Source organism: Manis javanica, chromosome 10 (assembly GCF_040802235.1).
Source record: "Manis javanica isolate MJ-LG chromosome 10, MJ_LKY, whole genome shotgun sequence".
NCBI lineage: Eukaryota > Metazoa > Chordata > Mammalia > Pholidota > Manidae > Manis > Manis javanica.
In genome coordinates, this window is record NC_133165.1 from 53,973,126 (window position 1) to 54,000,052 (window position 26,927).

General features: G+C 43.5%; 1 protein-coding gene across 2 annotated transcripts in view; it reads right to left on the reverse strand.

The window, feature by feature from the left end:
• Positions 1-26,927, reverse strand: part of TMC5 (transmembrane channel like 5) — a 59,060-nt gene that overhangs the window by 12,121 nt on the left and 20,012 nt on the right. For both annotated transcript variants that reach the window (XM_036992542.2, XM_036992545.2), the window contains exons 2-13: positions 25,316-26,179; positions 23,183-23,355; positions 20,187-20,276; positions 15,316-15,415; positions 13,246-13,333; positions 12,574-12,822; positions 10,340-10,491; positions 8,530-8,674; positions 7,432-7,587; positions 4,761-4,912; positions 1,294-1,372; positions 429-526 (exon numbers count right to left, since the gene is read on the reverse strand). In XM_036992542.2, coding sequence (XP_036848437.1) covers positions 429-526; positions 1,294-1,372; positions 4,761-4,912; positions 7,432-7,587; positions 8,530-8,674; positions 10,340-10,491; positions 12,574-12,822; positions 13,246-13,333; positions 15,316-15,415; positions 20,187-20,276; positions 23,183-23,355; positions 25,316-26,100 — 2,267 coding nt within the window. In that variant the 5' untranslated portion in view covers positions 26,101-26,179. The remainder of the gene's footprint in view (positions 1-428; positions 527-1,293; positions 1,373-4,760; positions 4,913-7,431; positions 7,588-8,529; positions 8,675-10,339; positions 10,492-12,573; positions 12,823-13,245; positions 13,334-15,315; positions 15,416-20,186; positions 20,277-23,182; positions 23,356-25,315; positions 26,180-26,927) is intronic.

A 26,927-nucleotide genomic window follows, 5' to 3' on the forward strand; every position in this document is an offset into this window, starting at 1 on the left:
AAGATGAACAATCCACAATGATTTTGCAGTGTGACCCCATTTTTGTCTTTGAAAGTTATATAGTGTATATGGGATATACACATACACAAAGCAGTATGTGCATAGAAAAATCTGGAGGGATATACACTATAATATTTATCTACAGTATTGAAGATCTCAAATGGCTCTCAGTTTCTGCATTTTATTTCTAGAACTTTTTTTTTTTAAGAGAAAATTGTAAAGGGCTAACTGAACCAAATGGACTTTGACAACAAGACTATCAGGTCAAAGTGAAACTTCAGATAATTCAAAAGAAATCAATATCCTAAGGGACAACAGGCAGACCTAAAACAATGTTAAAGCATGTAAGGGACCCATACTTCCTGCTTAGCCAAGACCATGGCTCTGGTTACAACCTCAGGTACTAATTACTTAAGACGGACAAATACCTCCTCAGGAACTCCCCCAGGAAGGAATCAGCTAAAGAGAACACGAAATCCATCAGAAGGAGCCGGTAGATTTCCTGGCCAATGAAGGTTTCCCAACACTGAAAGGTTAAACAAGAGTCAGGATGTGGGAAGGGGCTGTTGTCTCTCCTCAATTCTGTTCCTGGCAACCTGGACTCATTAGGACAAGGCTGGTGGCTCCGTCTGTCCCTGTAAACCCAGGAAAGCAGACACACTCTAGGCAGAAACTCACCATTTGCCTGTTGGTTTTCAAGGATGTTTATTCCTTTCTGTGCTCCCCCCTTTCCCTATTAAGGCTTGCTCTCTGCAGGTACCCAAATGTTCCCTTCTCACTATCTCTCCTCTTAAAACTTTTCATCTCTATCCTGTACCCTCTGGATTCCACATCTCAGCTAGTGAGAGCAGACGGTGTCAATGACTCATAATGCCTCCACTCTTTTTGCTTATTAACCTTATGAAAAATCAATTAATATCTGCTTGACTAGGAAAGTGGCCTAGAGATTTAGCAGGCTGGCATAAACTAGAAGGCTGAATTAGTTTATGAAACTGGTGGCCAATTCCCACTGAAGGAAGTCAGTACTATTTTGAGCAGATGGACTGGGAGCTTTTAGGTTTGGTTAAGGAGGAGAGCGAAGTTTTGGGTGCATGGCCAAAGGATGGATGGATAAATGGACAGATAAACAGGTGGATGGAATGGATAAATGGATGGACACAAGGACAGAAGGATAACATAACACCTGATCTAATTTCATGAGCAGAACCTCTTAAGAAACTTGCAACTCAATTCCTTCCTGGTGGTCAAAGTTCATGAAAGCAAACATAAGACAGAACAGCATGGAAATCTTACCTCTTCACCAGCCAGGGCCACAATGTTGAGCCAATAGTAACAAAGAATTCCAATGATGGATATTTTCAGAAAGATGTTTCTAAGTAACAGAAGAGGAAACAAATGTCATTACCCTCCAGGGCAGTCAGGAGTGCTGTTTGCCAATATTTCTTTTTGGGCACAACTGAAATTCCCACCCTGCCCTGTGGTTGGAGCCGGGCTCTATGGCTAGTTCTGCTAGATGAGCTGTGAGCCGAAGTGATGTGTGTCATTTTGTGTCATTTCTAGGCTGGAGCACTTAAATGCCCCTGAGACTTTCCAGAACTCATTGTCTTCCCTTTGGAAGGGCCATCAGCAATATTTAAGACGGTTGTTGCTCTCTCAGCCTGGATCCCTGCATGACTGACACAAGCAAACCTTCCTCGCCAATCCCCAATGGACATGTAGCATGAGCAAGAAAGAGACCTTGGTGTCTTAAGGCCCTGAGATCTGGGGGAGGGGGGATGTTGGTCACTGCAGTGGAACCTAATTGATTTTGACGGTTATACCCTCCTTTGGTGCATGACCAAACTATTTGATTTCATTTCTCACTGTAATAAATGTATGTACTTTTCATTAGGTACTGACCATGGACAGTACACTGTGCTAAGAATTTTACTGAATCATCCCTTTTAATTTTTACAATTCTATCATCAGGCAGATAATATTTTATGCCTATCTTACTGATGAGGAAACTGAAGCTCAGAGAGATGGAATAATGTGTCCAAGGTCATGCAGCCTGTCAGAGGTATGACAAAGATTCAAACTGAGGGACATCTGAGCTCTTAAACCCAGTCACTCTGCCTAAATTGCTACCTGCTGGTTTTAATAAGGCTTCGGCATCTGTGTGCCAAAAATCATGTGCCACTAGATCAGTGACTCTCAAAGTGTGGTTGTGCCAGACCAGCAGCATTAGCATCATCTACAACTTGCTAGAAAGGCAAATTTTCAGGCTCTGCTCCAGACCCACTGACTCAGAAACCTTGGGGATGAAGCCAAGCAATCCCTCCAGGTAACTCTGGTGCATGCTGAAGGTTGAGAACCATTGTGCTACCTTCAAAGATCTGTGAAGGAAAGGAACAGGATCTGTCTTTTCCAATGCCAGATTCCCAACTTCCTTCCCACCCAGCACCTATCCCAAAGTAGACCTCCAATATTTACTAGATCAATAGTATTCTTTTATTGCAGTGTGGCTCCAGATTAAACTTGAAAACATACTCTTCCAGGCTGAGAAAAGCTTCTCTTGATTGAAAAAGAATTGTGTATTTCTGAGCTTTCCCATTTCCTCTTTACGTAGAGAAAATTTTGAACATTTTGTGAAGCAATACAAATGGCTAATGTATCTTAAAGGACAATTAACTTCTCTAGTGATCAGGAAGATGCAAACTAAATAACAAAGCAATTGGTTCAAAATGGCACGCTGAGCATACATGGCCGCTACCCCACCATCCAAATTCTACTGAAATCATAGAAATGTTAAAAGCTAAAAGGTAACAAAAGCAATGGAAAACAAGTCACGTCAACATGAACAGACCAGCAATCTGGAGGAATTTATGGAATACAGAAAGAAGAAATAAAGGATAGAAAGACAGAAAGATGAAAGGGGCTTGGATGGAGAAATAAAACTGGAGAAAATCCCAGCTTAAAACAAATTCAGCAGAGGACAGCCTCAGATGGTAGTTACAGGGAGCTAAGAACTGAAGCCAAGCAAGCACAGGGTTTGGGTCACATGGAATTTCTCCTCCCACTCCTGTGTGGCCTTGCTCACTTTCACCCGCTGATACGACGGGTCTAGGAAGGGCAGCTGGGTGATTATTTGACCACAACAGATACCAGAAAAATCTTAGAGCAATACCTGGGGACTTTGGAAGACATTAGTCAGGATAGAGTCTTTGGCCCATCCAAACCCTCATTAAAGTAGAAAAAATATGTTGGAACATGGAAGTCCTTAGAAATTTGGCTGTCCCCAGACCTACTCCAAAATAATTTATCTTCTGTTAATAATAAAGAGGAAAAAGAAGAGGTTGTAAGTAGAATACATCTAGCAACTACTGGTGAGCAACAAAACCAGTGAAACTTATTGTTAATGAATATGTTTTTTAAAAACTCTCTTAACACCACTGAATTATACACTTAAAAATGGTAAAAATGGAAAATTTCATTTTTTTTATTTAAAAAATTCCAATTGTTTCTAACCACGAAAAAGAGGCATCTAGTGGTAGAGAGTGGGTAGAAGAAAGGCTTGCTAGGGCTTTTTCTTCAGGAAAATTATACATGTATAGATTAACTAAACATTGATCTAAAGAGGGGGTCAGCAAACTTTTTACATTAAGGGCCAGATAGTAAATATTTTCAACATTATGGGCTATACAGTCTGTGTCACAACTACTTAACTCTGTTATAGCTGGAGGGCAGCCACAGACAATAAGTCAACAAATGGGTGTGGTCATGTCCCAATAAAACTTAATTGATAAAAAAATGGGAGGCAGGCTGGGCCTTCAGGCTGTAGTTCCCCAAACCCTGACCTAAAACCTGGATGTGTGTGTGTGTGTGTGTGTGTGTGTGTAAATATCCTTGTCATAAATTTAACAGTAACAAAAATGTGTCAGATCTGTATGAAGAAAATATAAACATAGATGTGCTATCTGGAGGAAGAGCATTCCAGAAAGAGGAATGGCCTGGGCAAAGGTCCAAAGGTGAGTATGCAGTTTGGCATGTTTGTAAACAGTCATCTGGGAGAGGGGGCATTCAGCTAGGGGGAGAGGGGTAGAAAATGAGGTTGGAGAGCTCATCAGGAGCCAGATCTGAGAGGCAATGAGCTCTGGAATCAATCAGTAAAGAAACTCAATCTGCACTGTACAGCTTCTTATTAAAAACGCCATAACCAGGAACTGGTCAGGGAACTAGCCAGGAAAAAGCAGTAAGAACTAAATTTGCGTAGTTTTCTTCATTTTTAAAATAAAAACCCTGGAGTTGCCTCTAGCACATACAACGCTTTTGTGGGAATCACAAAAAACACTCCCCTTCCAGCCAATGAATTGCCAGAAGCACTTGGATGGGTAATTATAAAAAGGCATCTCTTCCTCCCAGCTGATGCAGTGCATACCAGGGCTCACAGTGTGACTAATAGGAACACTGGATAATTTCAGTCCCCGTGTAACAACTCACCAAGCACCTCTGTGCAGTGCACAACCCACACATCTGTACATCCCAGAACTGAGAACTATGTTAATCCTCAGCATTACTTTGAGCAAAAGGCAGATGTCTTTAACTGTATTCTTAGGGATCTTCGGATTTGATGGCTGTTAACCCATAACATATAAACATTTTACCCTTGAAATTCTTTCAGGAAGACAGAACTTTGCTACTAAGCAGAACTCTTTCTAGCTCCCACCCCATTTCCCTCCACGGAAATGGAGGCTGGTGCTGTGTGTGACAAACACACCTACCGGATGAGGAGGATGTAGACTTCGTGCCGTGGCATCTCATACCGCTCCACCAGCCTGAGCATGGAGTACAAGCGTGGCACAGCCAGGTTGATGCAGGACACAACAAAAGGCAGTAACAGCACCGCCCCAGGGTTCCTGTGGCTCTTCAGGAACTGCAGAGGATAAAGGGAGAGAATCGAGATGCCAAGCATGCACTGGACTCCTCTCTGCTTCACTCAGAAGACCCCCTCTGCCACCTGGAAAACTGCAGAATGCTACTTAAGCCATGCCAAGCATTACCCACATGCTGGCACTTAATCCCCACTGCAGCCCAGCAGGTAGTTCTTAACAGATTTATCTGATTAGCTAACTGAGACTCAAGAGAGGCAAAGATGCTTGCCCAGGATCACCCAGCCAAGAAGTGGAAGATCTGAACCCAGGTCTATCTGACTTGGGTGCATGAGCACACACAGCCATTCTGTGACTATCCTACCTTACCAAGAGGCCTGGGGCAATGAGAATGTGCTTCCTGGCTCCTGGAGCAAGAGCTTGAGTCTGCTGCGCCACAGCACAGGGTTTGGGTCACATGGAATTTCTCCTCCCAGTCCCGCATGGCCCTGCTCACTTTTACCAGGCTCTGGATGCCCTTGGGAGCTGAATTAAGGGGAACAGCAGCCTTTGCTAACCCATGCCACACCTTTGTATGAGGTCCAGAGAGGTACCCCTCTTTCACGTGAGTACTGCACCCTCAGCTTTGTTCCGAGTGGAGCCCAAGCTCTCGGCCAGGTGTCCTTGGAGTAAGGGACTCTAGTGGACTCATCTGACATCCCATATTGCCCTCCCCCAGGCTTGATGCTGCCTGCATCTACCTCTGGATGGATTTGAAAGCACCACTTGCACACTTTTGGCAGTATCTTTGGATCCTGGATAACCTGGGTTCAAGTGCTGCCTCGTCCCCTGCTTATAAGCTGCAGGGTCTGAGCCTCTTTTCCCCACCTGTACAGTGGGGAGATGACCACATAACCCACAGAGGCAAGGATACAATGAAACCAAACAAGGCAAGGCCTGGCCCCTAAGCAGCACAGCTGCTGCACCGTTCACACACAATTGCAGCTGCACGTGAACAGTGGGCCCTGGAGCTGTGCAAAAGGTTCATCCTGCCAGGCAGAGAGCAGATGCCCCAATAACAAGAATGATTCTCTTCTCCTTCCTCACCTCTTAGTCACCCTCCTTCACCTCAGGTGGGCCTGGAGAAAACTCCTGGATGAAGATGGAACTGAGAGATCTTATTTATGCCTAACAGCTGCCTGGCCACAGTTCCTACCCTAGGTAGGCATTGTCAAGCCGATAAAGACTGTGACTCAATTTCCCCTCTTTCAGGGCCCGCCTGCATACATTTAGTGACAAGTGCTTAGGTTTGTATAATCCCACGCCCATTTTCTTTCTGGCTTCTCCTTCACTTATTCATCCATTTGGTTGAGTGCCTTCTTTATACCAGGTATTGGGTCAGGAGCCTCGCTATGGTCTTTTGAAGACACAGATGCATAAGCAGGTATTTTCAATACATATTGTGTGTGACAAGTGCACAGGGAAAGCTTGCAGAGTCAGGGGCACCCGACTCAGCCTAGTGAGAGTGGTGGTGGTTGTGGAAGAAGGCTTCCTGGAGGAAGTGACATCCATGCAGAGGTCCAGAAAAGGAAGAGTAATTTGGCAGATAAAGGGAAGTAGGAGAGGTCGGGTACAAAATGAACTTCATGTTTCCCACCCAGAGACAAGGAAAAGCACGGTGTGTTCGGGAAACTACAGACGCACTAGTTAGTGTTGCTGGTGTAGGATATGGGTGGTTGTGGAGTGTTGAGGCTAAAGATGTGGACAGGGGTCAGAGCATGAAAGATCAATCAGTCATGCCACAGAGAACAGATGTTATATTCAGGGTAATGGGAAGCCACTGAAGAAAATGACATAATCAGACCAACTGTACCATAATTCTAGAGGTCAGCAAAACTGGCTACATTTGGCACCATTTGCCAGAGGAGAAAGCTGAAACCTACAGAAAAACAGTACTTTGCCCAGCCATCCAGCTAATTAGTCTCAAAGTTCATATCATAAAAAAGAAAAAAGTTAATGTTCCTTCATCACCACAGTACCAGAAACTGAGGAGTCTCTCCACATAACCTTTCTCCAGCCCTGACCACACACCTACAAAGCCAGGTATGATCATCCCCATTTTACAGGAGAGGAATCTAGAGCTCAGAAAGGTGAAATCACTTGCCAAAGTCCATCAGATCACAACTCTTATTGAGGCTGCTCAGTGCCAGTGGCTGTGGGAGGCATTAGGGATGTAATAGGAAATGAGGAAACCAGAGCTCGATCTCAGGTCTGCAGCTGAAGGTCCCATCTCTCCCCTAGCCCAGGGCTGCTCACTCCGACATGTGCACGCTCCTCTGCTGGGACGTTGTTTGGATGCAGATTCTGAGTCCATGGCCCAGGAGTCACAAGACTGTAGCCAGGCTCCTGAGTCCATAGATCCAAGATTGTGCAGTTTTTAACATGTTTCCAGCAGATGTCAATGCTGCTGACCACAGACCCCAGTCTGAATAGCAGGCTCAACACCTCTCTCCCATTCCGGCATCTGGTCCCTTCACCGGGTTTTCTGTGCTCTGAATGCCAGTGCTCCTGCCTCTCTGGTTACCTCTGAGTTGTTCTCAGCCAGGTAATAAACAGCTACGCAGCAGGCAGCAGCCACTCCGGTAGAGATGATCCAGGCTGCCAGGTGGGCAGACACGCGAGTCAGCCGCTGATTGAGCATTAACTTGACATTCTCCTGACAGATTTCTGACAGGTTCTCCTGTAAACACAAAGAAATCAAGTTGGCCTACAGATCCCTTTCCAGTGTTTGCAAAGACCCCACCACCCCCACCAGGTGAATACTCACGGCTCCTAAAGACACACCCCATCCCAGATCTACAGGTGATAGAGAAGGGAAAGTTCATGAAGAACACAGAATATGGGAAACCTGTGGGAAAATCTCAGATGGGCCAAGAACGGCCATCAAATGCCTCTTCTAACTTAGAGAAAAGATGGGACCAACAAATTGGGGCTGTGTTCTTGAGGAAAGTACGTTGAGGTCACGGAACTTTCTTGAAGAATAAGGCTGGGTATCTCCACCAAGGAAGTTAACGGTGGCGACCCTCTTATCAAAGCCCCTTTGTTTACAAATTCTGCTTGCTTTCTTTTTACTAACTTTTTGCTGTAGACTGGGGTTTCTCAGCCTCAGCACGACTGAAGTTTTCAGTCAGAATTCTGTGTCATGGCAGCTATCCTGTGAACCGCAAGATATTCAGCAGTATCCCTGGCTTCTACACACTAGACATGAGTAGGATCCTACTCCAACTGAAATTAACAGCCAAAAAATCTCCAGACATTGCCATATGTCCTCGGAGGGGAAAAAGTGCCCGAAGTTGAAAACCACTGGATGAAATTTTAAACTTGTAACTGGGAGGTCAAGAAGTATTTACATTTAACATTTTTATATACATCTCCCTCCTGTAAGTTTGTACCAATCATAAAGCCACCATGTCATATGAAAATGTCATTTCCCTACTCCATCACCAACACTAGGTATTATACATTTTTTAAGTTTTTGTGTTTTGTTTTTGGTTTTTGTGGGGGTTTTTTTTGGACAATCCTATGGGCAATAACAAAATAACAACACTGTTACTTTAAGAAAGGCTATAGACAAACAGAGAAGAATGGCCAGGGGAAGGTGTGTGAAGCAAGCTTGCCTTACCCTTATCTCGGTACTAAGATTCTTCTGTTTCAGCTTTACAGCTCTTTCATGAGTGACAGTGAAGTCCCAGCAAAAAATAAGTTTAGCAGTCCCTCTGGAGTAAATGTGGGGGTTAATGAAGTTGTCCCGGAAATATCTGGCCATGCTAGGGAGGGCAGAAACCAAAATACCCAAGAGTTACTAGGACAGGCACTGGGGAGTGCAGGATTTGAAACAAAGGAAGGTCTTATGACCAATGGCAAAAGGCACCACGGAAGCGTCAGCCCTAAGTCCTGGAACAGCGCAATCACAAACATAATGGTTGAGAGCGCTGGCTCTGGGTTCTGACAGCCTGGTTTCCAGTCTTGGATTCCCAGCTAGGGAATCCTTATCATTTTAAATGCTCTGAGCCTCCGTTTCCAAATCTCTATTAGGGGGATAATACTAGTACCCACTTCACAGGGTTATGAAGCTGTATTTGCTTCCTTTTGTTGTTGTAACAAATTATCCCAAACTTAGTGGCTTAAAACAACACACATGTATTCTCTTCCTAGAGGTCAGAAATCAGAAACTGAGTCTAAAATCAAGGTGTCAAATGAGTTATATTCCTTCTAGAAGCTTTGGGGGAGATTCTGTTTGTCTGCCTTTTCAGCTTCTAGAGGTCACCCACATTTCTGGGTTTGTGGCCCCTTCCATCTTCAAAACCAGCAAAGGAGCAACTTCTACTCTGTCTCTGACTTTGACCCTCCTACCTCCCACTTAAAAGGACCCTTCTGATTACAGTGGCCCATTTTAAGATCCTTAAGGTAATCATATTTGCAAAGTTCCATTTGCCATTTAAGGTAATATATTCCCAGGTTCTGAGGATTAGACCAGGACACCTTTGGAAGGTGGGGGGCATTACTCAGTCTTCGACAGAAGTCAGTATAGCACTTAAGCAGCAAGCACTCATAAAGAAAGCTGCTATTATTATGGAGATGTCGGTAGGCCTCAGTGAAATCAGGCCCAGGAAGCACATAGCACAGAGCCTGGCACTTGAAAAAATGCTGAGTGAACTGGAGCTCCCTTTCCAAACATTGCTACCACAGAGTAACAGCAGCTTAAAAAACATTTCCTAGTTTGATAGGAAAAAATGAAATCTCACTTTACTTTTAATTATTGTGCTGGCCGTAAGGTTGATAGGGGCTGAGTCATATCTTCTAAACATTCATATGTTGACATCCTAACCCCCAGACCTCAGAAAGTGACTGTATTTGGAGACAGGTTCAAGTTAAAATGAGACATCAGGGTGGACTGTAATCCACTCTGCCCACTGTAACCCACTGGTGCCCTTATAAGAAGGGGAAATTAGGACCCAGAATACCACATGAGGACACAGCGAGATGGTGGCCATCTACAAGCCAAGGAGAGTTCTCGGAAGAAACCAATACTGCTGACACCGCCATCTGGGACTCCAGCCTCCAGAACTTGAGAAAATAAATTTCTGTTTGAGTCCCCCAGTCTGTGGTACTTGGTTACAGAAGACCTAGTAAACTAATACAAAGATTGAACATCTGGACCTCCTTTTGACAATTATCCCTCTGTGTTTTCTGTCCCTATAACTGCTTGCGTCACAGCATCCTTATTTTCAGACTGACCAATTTCTTTAAAAGCATATGAAAACCTCTCTTCCATTGTTCAAACTTTTATTTTAGGTTATAGGACAAGGAATGACCAGACAACAATAGAAAGTCAACATTGCAGAGAAACTGGTTCCTGGGTGACTTCTGAGTCTCTTGAATTTTGCCTAAATCTAAAAAGACTTTAGAATCAGGAAGCAGACAATGCATACCTGAATAGCAAACTGAAAAAGCAGATGATCAAACAGGCTCCGATGGTGAAGAGGTAGGCCAGCTGCATGTTGTAGGATGCCCCACTGTTCCCATGCCGGATCGTGGAATTGGTGTAAAAGCCATAGTACATCACTGTGTCCCTAAAGTAACCCTGAGAGGAACAATTAATCCCAGGTCAAGTGCATCTCTCAGAAAATGATGAATGACTATGGTCAGCACAGTGGACCACTTCCATATGCAAGAAACTTGCACCAGTTTAGACATTTTGCCAGGAAGGGGCACACAAGTCCACTGAAGTCTAGACAGCTTGTTGCTTGGCTCTTAGAGTTGAAAAGGAATCTCAAACCAATGTAATTTTATAATGGAGGGACCCAGTTGTCACCACCTGGACCCAGTGACCAAGCAAACCATGACTGAAGGCTGGACAACCAGCCATCATACCTCTGTCATCTATTACGTACTTTGGTCAAACATGGTTCATATGAAGTAAATCAAGTCTTTACGTCTAAATTTCAATTTTTAGGAACTACGAGGCCAGAGGAACAAATTAGAGACACCACAAGGAAACAACCAATATCAGAAGGGAGGACATTGGAACCTACCTAATAACTGGCCTAGTTTCTTCAACAAGTGAGCAGTGAAAGACATTTTGGGGACAATTGGGAAAATTCAATTATGTCCTGGATTTCAGACAATATTAATTTTGAATTTTGTTGGGTGTAATAATAGTATAGTGACTGCATGAAAGCACCCTTATTTTTCAGAGATGCATGCTGAAGAAATTTGGAGTGAAATATCTTGATGTCTGTAATTTACTATAAAATGCTTCCAAAAATAGTAACATAAAACAAATATAGCAAAATGTTAACAATTTTAAAATCCATGTTGTGGGCATAAGGGTGTTTATTACTATTTATTTCATGGATGTTCCAAATTTTTCATAATAAACTGTTTCGTATATGCAAATATACAGAATATACACAGTAGTGAGACAAAAACGAAGGAGAAGTTTACACAGTAATTTCATTTTAACACATCTACCCCAAGGCAAAAAATGTTAACAGAAAAACAAAAAGGTTGGAATAGAAGAGTCTTACTTTGAACATTCTACTGCAAGAGTAAGCAACCTTTGTTCTTTTTCTGCTAGATAATATCTAGTGACTATCTTTGGCTTGGTAGGCCAACATGGCAGCTGCAGCAAGGACTCCACCTGTCACCTAAGCAGGGAAGCAGCATAGACATGTACACAAAGGCATGTGGCCATGTCCTAAAAGAACTTTCTTTAGGGGCACAAAGTTAAATTTCATATAATTGTTGTATTTACAAAATGCTATCCTTCTTTTGATTTTTCTTTCAACCATTTAAAAATGTAGAAACCCATCTTAGTTTGCAGGCTGTACAAAAGTAGGTGGCAGACCAGATTTAGGTATAGGCCCTGGGCTGTAGTGTGTCAATCTCTCGTCTACAGAATCTCAATGGCAGAAATCCCTTCTAGAAGATAAACTCACAAGGGGCTGTATGCTAGATAAATAAATTATGGTTGCTGGTAAAATAGAATAATGTGGATCTTTATAGAGGCTCAGGATAAATAAAATTTTGAAATAAAATTGTAAAGCAAGACTTGTAGTATACTATCACCTTTTTATTTAAAAAGAAAATGTTTACTTCTGTATCTACCTATATAGGAATGTATGTATTTATCTATCTATGTCTGTATAGGAAGAAAAACTGTAGACAAAGATAACACTCTGAACTGGGGTGCTAGACAAGGGAAGAAGGGTAAAATGAACTTTTAGTTCCTTCTTTTTTATAGCAGGCATTTTTCAAAAGGAGTATGTATTTTGTAGAAAAGAAAAGGTAGACCTATGAACATCAATACAAGGTGTTCACCACATATTATGTGAAAGAAAGTTAAGTTGTAGGCAGCACATATGAGTAATTCATCTTTAGTAAAAAAAAAAAAAATGGATGCATATGTCCATGCATTTGTGTGTCTATATGTGTACAGGGAAGGATTCTGAACATGACTGTTAACATGGTTACCTCTGGAGACAGAAATTCTACTATGTTGTATATATATTACATTTGGGGAAAAAATAAAGCCATTTTAAACACCCCCTTTCCCTCTCAGTTGACTCCCAGGTCAAATGAGAGGTCTGGAAAGGTGACCAGAGAGTTAGGCCCCTGGGTTTCCCAGGTGGTGACCTCTGGGTGGGGGAAATGGAGAACTTACTGCCCCAGTGAAAAATTCCAATCCAGTGAACTGGAGGGTGTTCTCTTCGGCCACAGTAAACTGAGGGATTATAATGAAGCTGAAGGTCACAATGAAGGAGAAAATGTTGAACTGCAAAAGCCACCTCAGAAAGTTGAAATAGGAGAGGACGCTGGTTCCGAACTTGCCTCTGATGACCTTAAGCGTCTTCTGCCAAAAGCTAATAGAACCGAGCAGTTCCAACAGGCTGTTTTTAGATCGCCGGTATGCCTGGGTACAGACACAAAGCATGTGGCTTGACATTCCTTCAACAAGTATTTATTGAGCAGGTCCCATAAGAGCAAAGAAGACTACTGTCTCTACAGCATGATGAAGTGGGAGGCACTGTGCTAAATGTGTCTGCAAACATTACCTCACTGAATCTGCAGGACCACCCGCTACGAGGAGTGATATTTTTACCTTCCCAGGTTTGCTGCTCAAGGTGACACTCACAGTGGCTAACCTACCCCAGTAACTCAGCCAGTCTCTTAAGACACTGGCATGCTGGCCTGGTTTCCCCACGCCTAGATGGACCCAGATCTATGGCTTTCCATGAAACAGCCCTGAATTCTGGTTCCTGTCATCCCCACCCTGCCACTCCCTGTTCTTGCCTTCTTGTGCCCATTTTACTGACTGCAGTAAAGGCTGACTTACCAGGGAAATGGAGTTCAGACACTGAGCACAGCAGCAGAGCTCAAGGATGTGATAGGACTGCTTCCTTTTCTCTTTGTCAACTATTTTCCTGAGAGGAAGGGCAGGAAAGAGTGAGAGGTTCACTCCCCAAATACTTACTGAGAGCCTACAACATGCCAAGGAAGGTCCCAGGTAGTCAGATAAAGAAACTGATTTCCCTGGTTCATGGAGCTGACTTCCAAGTTGGAAGAGAAAGACAGTAAATAATGAAGTATAATAATAAGCTAGGGAAACTATATAGTACATCAGAAGGTGATATGTACGATGGGAAATTCTGGGACAGGGGCCCCCTTACAATTTGGAATAGCACAGTGACTGTGCAAGGGCTTGAAAGGGGGAGGGGTTGGTCTTATGGATGACAGATTGCCCTGTGCAGGGGAAGAGCCCACCTGAAGTGCAAGGACCCAGGAAATGAGCAGGGAGAAAGGAGGAAGGTGTGGTTGCTAACTGTGGGGATTGGTGGCGGGGGGAGGTGGGTGGGGAGATCCTGTATGTCCTTGAGTGATTATCAAGTGGAGGACATTTTGCCCTACAGGGGCAATGTCTGGAGGTTTTTCCGGTTGTCAGTCTACTAGGGGGGAAGAGGGTGCTACTGACATCTAGCGGGCAGAGGCCGGGACACTGTCAAACCCCTTACACTGAACTGGACAGCTGTCCCACCCGCAACAGAGAGGGATGCAGCCCCAAACGTCAGGCGGGCTGAAGCTAGGAAGTGCTGCTGTCAAGTCTCTGGGGCCATCATACGGCCCTTTCTCCCTGAGAGGGAGCAGAACAAGGTGTGAAATGGAAGTTTTCACAACGATCCAGGCGCAGTTGCTCTCTACCTTCTCACAAACTCATTACATCTACTTTGGTTCTTTCCTGGCTTCCTCTGTTTCATCCCAAATGCCACCCCTACCTACATCACCATCTCCCAAGGCTAGGCCCACCTGTGCCCCCTGCTCTGCCGAAGGGGCTGTGTCACTCCTTGTCCTCTGCAGCAACCTCCTCCAGTTTGATTTGGCCTGATTCTTTCTGCCATTTAAAAGTTACTCATTGACCAACCCATCTCCCCCGCCAGACTTTGAAAGTTACCTTTGCAACCTCAGAAAAACTGCATCACTGAATTACTTATCAGCAATAGTTGCACCCATTCTTCTAGTTTCTGCCAAGTATTACAAACAGCAAAAAGCAAAAGGAAAAGGCTGAGGAACAGTAAATGTAAAGTTTGAAGGCAAAAACAGCCCTCACTCTTGTGTTTGAATTTCTGGGCTTAGAAAGCTCCTCAGGTTTTTTTTTTTTTTTGGTTTGGATTTTTCTGGGTTCTTTTTAATAAACTCTATTTTTGAGTACTTCGAAATTTATTAGAAAAGTTGCAAAAACAGTACAGAAAATTCCCATATACCACTCACCATTTTCCCATTACCATCTTGCATTTCCATGGTAGGTTGATTGGTATATTACTGTAACCTCAACACTAGACTATTTCAGTGTTGCTGGCTTTTCCATACCCATGTGCATTTTCTGTTACAGGATCCCATCCCACATTCATTTAGTTGTCACATCTCTTCAGAATCCTCTACTCTGTGCCCATTTCTCAGACTTCCCTTGTTTCTGATGACCTTGACCATTTTGAGTGCTGGTCAGGTATTCTGTAGAACGTCCCTCAGTCGGGGTTTTCCTTAATTTTCCTCTGGTTAGATTTGGGTTACAGGTTTTCAGAGAGTTGCACAGAGAAACCGCGTCCTTCTGGTCACACATCTCTGGGGTGCTAACCTTGATCGCCTGTCTGAGGCAGCGCTAGCCGGGCTTTGCCACTGGAAAGTTGCTTTCCCCTCCATTCCATGCTCTACTCTTCAGAAGGAGGTCACTAAGCACAGTCCACACCCTAAGCCAGAGGAGAAAAGGGTGCCTATGCAGACTGTTTGGAATTCTGCAAGAAGACTGTCTCTTCTCTTACATTCGCCTATTTCTTATATTTCTGATATGGCAAAAGTAGAAGACTGACATTTGCATAAAATCTGGGAAAAAGGAAAAGCTTGTGATCTGTACCTAAGATTCCTTTTCTCTTCCATGGTCCTTGGCTGATTCCTGATGGCTTTAATTCTGTCTCTAGATGTCATGGGGATCAAAGATGCAATTAACTTTTGTCCTGCAGAAGAAAATTAACAGAATTTGATTTTTCTTTCCTTTATCAGAATATTAGCATTTTAAAATATGGTGCTGAAGTTAGAGCATGCTTTTATAAGAACACAAGGGAAGAATATATGGACTCAGTGATCCCAAAGATCACAAACACAAATAAGACAATGACAGGCGTGTGGGTTAAACCTCAAAGCCAAAGCAAATAATAATGTTTGCATGCAGTTCCCATTCAGTGTTTTCCTTTTTGTGGGACAAGAAACATTTACTGAAGCCAGCCCAACAAGATCCTCTGCACATTTGGTCAGCCTCGTTCTCCTTGCCCAGCTTTAACATCCTGCCCTGGTTTCTATTGCCACCCCCTGCACTCTGGGCCAAGAGCCTTCTTTATATTCCTTGACTTACCACTCTTCCACCCCCTGGACAGCATTCCCCCTCTGCTCCCATTAATTCACATTTCTGGTCAGCATGGCAGACACTGTTGGTCACCTACCCCAAAGCCACCTCTCCTTTTTAATAGCATTCCAGTTTACTTTAGGAATCTACCCTTCTCTCCCATGGCCCTGAGCTTCTGATAGTGGGATCCCTATCTAGGCACAGGAGGCAGGTCCAAGCCAATCCTGATGGTCCTGTCCTGCTGCAGGTGACCGATTTGGGCACGTGCACATGGCAAGATGTTGGTCAAGGGACAGTCTTCTGAGCAACCTCGCCGTAAAGGTTTTGTCCTTCTCAAAAAAGGAAAACTCAAAGAATAAGCAAAAGACAGATTTCTTCCTCTGGATGTTGTTGTGCCTGCATGTGACACCTGGAGCTGCTGTCACCGTCCTGTAACAGTGAGGAAGCCGGCTGAGGGCTGGATGGGGTGGCAGAGGGAGCAGGCTGGCTTGCTGGTTACTTTATTAAGCTGGAACTCCTCATTTTAATGACTTAATTGAGGTGAAAGGGGACTGACTCCCCAGGAGATGGCCACCAAATCACTCCACTGAGGATGAGGAATTGTTCTCTCCAGAGAGGGAAGAAGGAGCAGACAGAGAGAAAGAAAAGATAAGGGAGGAAGAGAATAAAACACAGAGATGCAGGGAGACAGCAGCTGAAGAGGAGACACTCCAATCTTCAGTAAAGGGTCTAAACCCACAAAATGCTTTGGTGTGAAAAGATTTTCCTCTTCTCTTAGAATCACTTGGAAATAATCTGGACTTTATACCTGGAACACTATGGGATGAAACAGAAACAGCATCCAAGAAACCAAACTATGTCTGGCCTCAGGAGCCAAGAGGCAGAAAGGTCTTGGCTGAGACCTGATTCCAGAGCAGACTTGTCAGTAAGAGGCATCCCATGTTGCCACATCCAGAGTCGGGAGGAACTGGACCAAAGCAGGGTGGTGGTTAAGGTGTCAGGCTTGGGAAGCAGGCAGACCTGCATTTGGGTCCCTGATCATTTCATTCCCCTGAGCCTCAGTTTCCTTATCAAACAAAAGGAAGTAACAAACGTACCTGCCTCAAAGTAGGGGGAATAAATGAAACTAAATTCAGTGGATAACAAAAAGGAAGTGCTTAGCAGAGCAGCAGGCACAGGAAATGAGCTTGATCAAGACAGACTCTTTTTAGGTGTTAGATGCTTTCAAAGTGACCCCTTCCTTAGCCCCCAGTATCCTCAGGTCATCTACCAAACCTTTAACCTACTTAACATCTTAAAACTAAAAAACCCTGCAAGTGGGAGGTCTTTCCTGCTCCTTTCTTAACTCCTTCCCCAGTCTTACTACCTTAAATCTTTTCATGCGAAGTACAAAGAGCATCTATGCCCATGCTTTTTGGGTTACGGTGAATCTGAGAAAACGATTCATTCAAAGATGTTGAAAACTGCAACCACAGCCTGCTCTTTTTGTCATTCTGGCTGCGGAAAATTGGAGAGTCTATCACATCGATGTCAGAAGTGGATGAGAGCATGCTGAAGCTTGAGTTCGCCAGTGTCTTTTCTGGAATAATCTGACTTGAGGAAGGGTGGCTTGGGACCCCAGATGGAATATTCTCAACCTCGATGATGATTTCATTCACTCGATCATCAGACAGCATCTCTCGCTTCCCCCAAGCCTTGTTCTCCACTGGGGTGGGCTTCCAAAGACCTCATACAGCTGTCACACCCACGTAGTTGGAAACCACTGGGAAAAGTGATGACAATCACAAAGGGATGCCCCATTCACATTTCTTAAAATGCCAGGATGAGATCACCAAAGCCAGCCCCACACAAGTCGTGACTTATCTCCCGACATCTACGCCAAGGGGTCTCCTCATGAAGAGGTGCGTTTTCCTGTAGAGACTTCTGCCTTGGTAGCTAGGTAAGAAATCAGAAACAGAATCCTTCACTAAAGACAACGGGATTCTAGAAACAGAAGGCAGAGAGTCTTCTAAATGACTCATAATCAAAGGGTAAGGTTTTCTTTTTTAATTAGGTGCCTCTGGCCTAAAACCACATATAAATTTTATATTTATAGTTTTATATGCCTATATAAATGCAGATGGGTTTATAGTAATATAATGATTATTCCCTGACTGCCTTGGGTGGTCAACACTCATTGGCCTATTTGTCTGCCTCCCAATACCCATTCTCCATTTTCTCATACCAGCAGAAGCCTCCATTCCTGTGCAGGCAACATGCTCAGTTAAAATCCTCCCAGTTTCCTTTTTGGCTAAGATGGGCCTGTGACCGTATTTGGGCCAGTGAGACATGTGGCTTCCAGGAATGCCCTTTAAAGGTGACGGTTTGCTGGACTGCATCTTCTGCCCTTCACCTTTCCTCCTCCTTGCTGATCAGAGATCACCATTTTGAAAACAAGAGCACATTCATTTGCTAAGGATGGTGGAGGAAGAAGCTACAGAAAGGCCTCAGTCCTGGACAGCATGCAGGCAGGGTTGTCACGTAAACTCTGGACTCCCTTCCTCCACACTCCTTGTTACATGAGAAAAACAAATCCTTTTATTGCTAAGCCACCATCTGGTGTCAGTGCCAGGTGCCGGAACACAATTCCTAACTGATAGACCTTATTTGCATTATCAACTCATGCAAATTGTTTATGTGGTAGTTGGAGAAACTGAGGCCCAGAGGAAGGAAAATTTTCATAATCATCCTATGGAGGAAGTCCTGTACTAAACCCCATTTGATAGCTAAGAAAACTGAGGCCCAAGGAGGTAATTTGCCTAAGGTCACAAAACCAGCAATTGGCAGAGCTGAGGGACAAACCCAGGTTTGTCTGTCTGGCCTCTTAATCACTTCACCCTGGCCCCTTCCTGTAACAAGACACTGATGGAGCATTCATTCATTCACAAATGAACAAATATTTATGAGTATTTGCTACATGCCAGGTTCTTCCCAGGTGAATAACCTAATCCAACAAAAAGTGACACTTCATCAGGACACTGTCCACCAATTAATTCTATATGCCTTGAGAATCAGAACCAACACAAAGCAAAAGGATAAAGAAAGCCAGGTTCACCGTTAGGTCCTCTATTTCTTTACTTCTTTCTGCCTTTGAGGGACTTTTCTTTTACCAGAGGCCCCAAACCTTGTGCCAGCTAGATAGAGCAGTCTGCCGAATTCAAAGGCATTTCCTGTCCTCTGTAGTTAGACATTCTCTGTTGTAGTGGGAACCAACTGGAGAGTGAGATCTTTTATATCCTCTGGTTTTTCCTCCCAGGTAGCAATACCTAGCCCTGGTGGAAGATAACACCTCCTCAGAGATACTCTTATCACATAGGCTAGGAGGCCAAAAAGTGAGAGAGTTTTAAGTACCAGCCCCTCAGTTTGCATTATTCTGTTGAGAACCTGTCGGTTTATTCCTTGCTCAGATGTGCTGCTAGGTTCTAGCGTTCTCTGGCCTCTCTCCTCTGCCACTTCCTTTCTGTTTCTCAGTCTCTGCCTCTGGTCAGACTTTCATCACTGTACATGGTGATTCTTGCAGAGCTTCCTGATTTCAGAGCCTCCCACCTTTCACCAGTCCAACTGCTCCTACACGCCAACCTCATAATAATTATACAATTATTCAGAAAAATTTTGAACAATGCATCCACTCCCCGATGGGCATGTGACCCAGTCTTCTTTCCTATGGTAGAAATGGTCCATGTGTAGGCATGTGCCCCAAACAGGGCTGGACAGTCTTTCCTCAGTTTTGGCTGACAGACCCAGGGAGAGGGAAAGACTTTTAATGAGGTCTCTCTGCTGAGGATGGGTATCAGGACTTGCTGTAGGTCATGTTCCCTGGCCTGTGGAAAAGGCCTGCCTGTGGCAGATATGAAGGAGGTGAAGTTTAATGAGAAGCTGAGACAAGCAGAGATGAGAAACAGATGGAGATAAGGAGAATCCAGGGGGCACTGAGTGCCTGGCTTGAGAATCAGAGGCCCTTGTTCCTGTGACTCATTTGACAAATTAATTCAAAAAATACCTCAACACATATATGTGCCAAGCACTTTACTAGGTGCTGGAAGATAATTCTACCCTCAATCCATTGTTTCTCCCTTATCTCCCCACCTGATAAACCAATAAATTCACACTGGGTCCATGTGAGTTGGGTTTTTGTCACATGCCCCCAGAGAACCCTAATGAAGACACCTTGACATCCAGAAGAGGAAAAGCTCTGTGTCTCTAAAAGAAAACCCTGTTATAATAAATTAAGCAAGTACTGCATCAGTTACCACCCTGAGGCCAAGAGGAAAAGGCAGTGTCTGCACTGCGTGAGCTCGTTCCTTCTTCCGGGTTGACTGAGTGGTCACCATCCATTAAAGCCTTACCTTGGGGTGACTTGTGCCAATCACATCCAGACAATGGTGGGTTTCTATAAGCTGGGCTGGGGCTACTCTCACCCACAAAAGCAGGGTTCACTGGAATGAAGAGGCAGGAGACATCACCAATTCACCCACCACACCAGACATTACTGAACAAATAATGGTCAGTAAAACTGAGACCTTGACCTTGAGGTTCTAACAATGAAATGATTAAGCACTTGGGTGCAAATCAGGACACAAATTCAAAAACAACATTGATAAATACAAACATCCTCGAACAATGGTTTTCATTTAGGTATAAGCTGTGGTGAAAAATAATTGTTACCCTGAGACCCAGGGCACACCTACACATTTATAACTGAAAAACAAGTCTCACAAAACAGTTCTTTGATTGACTACATAAAAGGCACTTTGATATATTCTTATTCTTTTCCATTCTTTTCTATTCATTTTTAAGAATTTCACATTCATTAATGGGTTACAATTCAAGAGTTTGAAGCTACTTGTCTAGGGGACTGGGAGACATAGGTGGAGCACAGAGAGTTTTTAGAGCAGAGAAAATCCTCTGTATAACAGCATAGTGGTGGATACATGTTATTAGACATTTATCCAAACCTACAGAATGTACAGCACCAAGAGTGAACTTGTATGTAAACTATGGATTCATTTGAGGTGTTTATGATGGCTATGATGTGTCAACACAGCTTCACTGATCGTAACAAATGCATCTCTGGTAGATGATGTTGATAGTGGGGGAGGCTATGATCATGTTGGGGCCAGGAGGAAATGGGAAATCTCTGTATCTGCCCCTCAATTTTACTGTGGGTCTGAAACTGCTGTAAAATTTTTAAGAAAAAAGAAAACTTGTCTAGATGATTACAGAGGCTCCTTCTAGTTCTAGCCTTTTATGATGATGCATAAATTAATTTAAAATATAGCACGATTTTCTTAGTGACAGAGAACACTTTCAGCATCGACACGACAGGGTCACATTTCAGTATTTTTTTTCAATCCATGGTAAACATTAAAGCCTGAACTCAACTGAGAAAATGGAGTACATTTTGATGGGAACAGTTCACGAAATTCCATGGCAGGAGGTTCTGGAATTTCTTGCTGGGGATCAGTTCCCACCTTTGTTACTGGCTGGATGGAGGTTCTGGAATTTCTTGCTGGGGATCAGTTCCCACCTTTGTTACTGGCTGGATGTCCTCGGCCTGTTACTTAACCTCTCTCAACTTCAATATATTTGTCTCTAAAACAGGAATGGGACCTTCACATACAGTTTGCTAAGGGAACTGAATCAGTTAATACATGTAAAGTGCTTAAAGCAACCCTGGAACATAGTAAACTCTTAATATACATTAATCACTGTAGTAGATGAAGGGTTGTTCAGCAAATATTACACCACCCCCATTTTGAACACTTCCACTAAAGGTGGCCTTCATCAGGCAACTTGCTTTAACTAATGGAACACAGTAGGAGTGACAGGGTGCCAGCTACAAGTCTAGTCCTTAGAGACATCCTGTGCTTCTGCTCATTTCAAGCACCTCCACTTTATGCTATGTGATAATAACATCCCAGGTGGTTCCCTGTTTCAAGAAGAAGGACACCAGACCTAAACAGAACCTGTGACCTGGAGTCAAGCACAGCCAAACCCAGCTGAATTCAGTCAAACTCCCAGCAAACCTGCAGATGTGTGAGTAGGAAATGAGTGTGTTTATTGTACAACAGTGAGGTTTTTGGAATTGTTTGTTATGCAGCATTACTGTGGCAATAGCTAGCTGACACATCCCTTACAATTGTTATTAGTTCAGTTAGCACTGCTTAGTCATCTACTATGTGCCAGGCATGGTGAAACTAGGAAAATCACCTAGTGCCTCTGAGGATCCACAGATAAAGACAGGTTCTTCTTAAGGAAAGCACAGCCTATCAGGTATAGTGAAGCACTGGACAAGTCATTGCCAAGGGCTATAACCTTGGTCCTTCAAAGGAGCCCAGAGAAGGAAGTCACACTTGACTGACTACTTTTCTGTGTGTTCTATGGAGCTTGCTTTGCTCCATAGAAACTACCTGTTTGCATTTGCCCTAATCCCATCCAGCAGTAATTCAGGGTAAGTAAGAGGTTGGGCTTTGGCTCAGAGAGATTGGATTGTGATTCTAGCTCTTTTGATTTAGTAGCTGAGTGATCTTGGACGTTTCTCTTTGAGCCTCAGTTTTCCGATCTATAAGTAGGGAGAGCATGAGCAGCTGTCTGAATGGTGATTGTGCAGATTGAACAAGACAATAACAGTAGAGTGCTTGGCAGAGCCTCCAGGGAATAGGAAACACTCAAAATCTGCTCCACATTATTAGATCTGCTTGCCCTGGGCAGTGTTTCTCAATCTTTTCTCCATTACTGATGAGCTGTGTCACCTACTCATTTAGGCTTTAAGTACCCTGAGGACAGACCTTCCTCTTACTCCTACTGCCTCCCAGTAGGATCCAAATATGTAACTGTTGAGTGTCTGAACACCTTTAGGAGGTGCTAAATTGTGCTAAGCTGCCATCTGTAGCTGTGCAAACTGAACCTAACCCATCAGAGATTTTGTCTGCCCTGGTTGGGGTGTTTTATTTTAATTAAAAAACTAAATTTTTTTGAGCATATAACAAGGCTTCACAGGCACAAACACACAAGAACATATTTCTTGCTTCTTTAGAGAAATCTGAGGCTCTAGCTACACTGAGTCCACATTCATGCACAACTGAAATGGGCCAAACCTGAACATCAGCCCCTCGTGTAGGCACAGAGCATGCATGCCCCTATTCTCCACAACCTCTACTCACTGTGCTTTGATAACTGATGATATCATTTGTCTTCTCTAGACCCTGAGTGTTCAACCTTTGCAAAGCAGGTGCTCAAAAGGAGAGGGATAAACCCATTCTGTTGCTGGAACTCGTTAATGATTGCCCCTTTAATTTTACTTTCTTCTCAGGATATGACCCTCCTTTTAACAAACGCTTACCATAGCCATTGCCAGGAGCACCTGACACAGAGTAGCCATATGGATTCGCCATCTCCATGGATTTCATTTCAATGCTTTCACGGTGATCTTCATTCTCTCCCCTAAGGATGCCCAAAGGGTCATCATCCCCATACTGGAATGAGTGCTGGACTGAAGATGTTCTACTAAGCACCCTGAAATCCCAAAATGATGATTTAATATGCATCCAGTAGCATAAGGATAGTCATCCATCCATGTGTTCAGTCATTCATTCCACAAATGCTGACTGAATGCCAGCCACGTGTTAGGCATGGGCGAGAGGGTGGTAACACAAAGATAAAGTCACTGGGTTTCTACTCTCAAGTAATTCTTGATAGCATCTGGTAGAACTTCTTAGATATAGCCATAAGCAACTTAATACAAGTAGCAACTCATGAGTATCAGAAGACAGGCTGAAGGAGTTCAGAAGAAAGAGAAAAGAATTCTGGCTGGGAGTTTAGGGGGAAATTTACATTACATTACATGTAGTTACATTACAATGGAAAATAGACACCCAAGCTGGGATGAGAGGGATAAATTTATACATAAAGAGTGAGGAGTAGAGCATCCCAAGGATGTAGAACAGCATAAATAAAGGTGTGAGGCCAGAAGGATCTAATATATAAAAGAAATGCTATGAAAATCAACTAACCTGGAGCAATGTTTCTCAATTTCATGTACACACGGATTCCCAGGCCCCACCCCCAGACAATTAAATCAGAAGCTCTGGAAGTTAGGCCCAGGCATATGCATTGTTTTTATAGTTCTCCAGGTAATCAGGTAATTCTAAGGCAAAGCCAAGATCAAGAAGCACTGACCTAGAGCTTAGGGTGCAGTAGGGAAGGGAGAGAGAGGGGGAAGGAGGTCGGGCAGGCTGGGCTTTGGCTGGCATCTTGCATCAGCCCAGTGCATCTTCATTCTTAAATGTCCTCATAAGTGAAGTGGCACAAAGGCTATGGAGAACCATGAAAGATGAGAAACAAAGGAGAGACAGGGTCAATGGTGTATTCTGGAATGATGGATCAGGCATTGGGGGATAAGACCAAGGAGGACATTTTGACCTGGTCCTGTTAACCCTCCTGTTTAGGTCCTAAACACATGTGACCCTGCACCAGACCCCAAATTCCATATCTTTGTTCCTAGAGATAAATACAAGCCATTAGCTTTTGTTAAATTTGTAAGCATTACTAGTAGAACAGTACATGCAAAATAGACTCAGATTGGTAAAATTTTCACAGTAAAATTTGTTATAGGCCCAGGAAGTTACAGATTAAAAATAACCTGACTAAAGAATCACATCTTGTTGGTAATATGAACATAGAAAAACTTAACCCAGGAAAAATTTGGTAAGCCACCCAAACTGACATTGTCAATGTCCAGAACTGTACGTAGTAAAATTTGTCAATGACCAAAAATTGATGGAGGATTAAAATCTTTTAAACAAAACTGAGATCTTCAGAATCTGAACAAGGAAAATTGGACTTAATTTTTTTAACAGTCTTAAAGGAATACCAACAATAGCAAAAAGTATATTCGATAAAATTTGATGAAAACAACAATGCAGAAGATCAATGAGCCAAATCTTAAGTGTGAAAGTGATCGATTTTGACAACAATAATTTCAGTAAAATAAAAATGAAATTGGAAGAAATTCAGGAGCTCAACCATCTTGTATTTTTTTAAAAATTGAGGAATTAAATTGACTTCATGAAGTTATATCTTTAAACAATCTTCTTGATTAAAATGCATTCTTATTGATATAATTCTAGTTAAAACGTTTGGTTCATAACTATCAAGTCTTAACCTAACCTCACTGGCAAAGTAGCAGGGTCAAACAGTGGGGATATAAATGTCTGGGCAGGGATTGGATAGAAAGAGGTAGGAGACTGATGAGGATATGTAACCAAGTAAAAGGTGATGAAAGATTATGTTCAGGTAAGGGCTTGAAGCCTCAGGCTGAGAATCCATGGACCAGCTGAGGTGTACAGGTAGTTCCACCACAACTTCAGGTCATGGAAACCATAATACTAACCCAAACAATGCCAGCCAGGTTCCACTGACTTGATGATCTAGCACTCAGCCCCCATCCCCAATGGAGGAAGATGTCTGCACTTACTCCTTGGTCATTTCCGAGGTCTCAGGAGGGCCATAATCACGACCATCTTCGGCATCTGGGTAATCAGGCTTCCTCCCAAAGTTTGGAGAGTTCTCATAGTCCTCAGCACCTGGATAGTCTGGTTCTCCAAAAAAGTTTGGGGAGTCAGACTGATTCTTAGTACCTGGATAATCAGGCTCTCCCAGAGTATCTATGTATGGATTGATTCTGGAACCAGTATATTCTGGATTCCTTCTGGAGCCTGGATGGTTGGAACTGGCTCTGGGGCCAGGATGGTGAGAATTCCCTTGAGCTCCAGGGTAGTCTGGTTCTCCCAAGGAGCCAGGATAATCTGGATTTGCTCTGGAGCCTGCATTGTTTCCACTGCTTCTGGAATGAGCAAAGTCAAAATTTTGTTGAGATTCAGAGTACTCTGGCTGTCTAGCTGAGCCTTGATGGTATGGATAGCTCCAAGACCCAGCATAATCTGGCTCTGGCAGAGATTTGGGATAGCCTGAACTTCTGGAGCCTGCAGAGTATGGATTGCTCCTGGTGCCAGGGTAGTCTGGATGACTCTGGGATCCAGGATAATCTGGTTCTTCTAGAGATGCAGGATAGTCTGGATTTGTTCTAGAATCTGCGGAGAATGGGGTGCTCCTGGTGCGCTGGTAGTCTGAGTTGCTCCAAGGACCTGAAGAATCTGGGTAATTCTGAGTTCTCAAATAGCCCCATGTACGGTTCTGAGACCCTGAATAGTCAGGGTAATCTGGGTCTTCCTCATACCCATTATTCCTGTAGGCAGACATGCTGGTACAGATTCGTCACCCTGGAGTGTTAAAATGTTTCTGCATTTGTAGTTATTCAAGTATCTTTTTTTTTTTTTATCTGAAAAACAAAAAGGAAGGAAAAGGTCAGATATTTTTTCTTTTCTTCCCTGCTGGTTATCTTCCAGAATCTCTTCTTTCTTTCATAATTGGGTACATCACTGCCCAGGATAAAGCCTCCTGTGCATATATAGGTGTAGCCATGAGAGGTCAACGGGATGTGAGCAGAAGTGATTTTTACAACTTCCAGTTTGTGTTGTTAAAGGGAAGTATCCCTCCCTTTCTCAGTCTTCTTACTTCCTGTGGGCTGGAATATGGAAATGATGGTGCCCAGCACACAAAGACAGCATGCACCCTGGGCCTGGCAGCACAACAGAAGGCAGAAGTCTGGGGTGCTGATGACTTCACATGTCAGTGCACGCCTATCAGCTTGAGCTTTTATGTAAAAAAGAAATAAACTTTTATCTTGTGTAAACCACTGCTTTCTGGGTCTCTGATACATGTGGCCAAACTTCTACCTGACCAATGCATTCTCTTGGTTGTGGGGCAGGGCAGCAATGAACCAAAAGGACTGGAAGGAACAAGGACTTGTTGAGCACTTCGATTGCACTTGTGGTTCTAGGGTTCAAAGCATAAATTAGTATGAGTCACAAAGGAATGGGTGACGAGTGACTAGAGGACTTGGGTAAGGAGATAGTTGCTACCATCCCCTCAAGTTTGAAATTATGATTTTGTGAGTTTTATGAGCTCTGATCTATAGACACAGCATACTGTCAAATCAGAAATAATAGTGTTTTAATGTAAGTGTG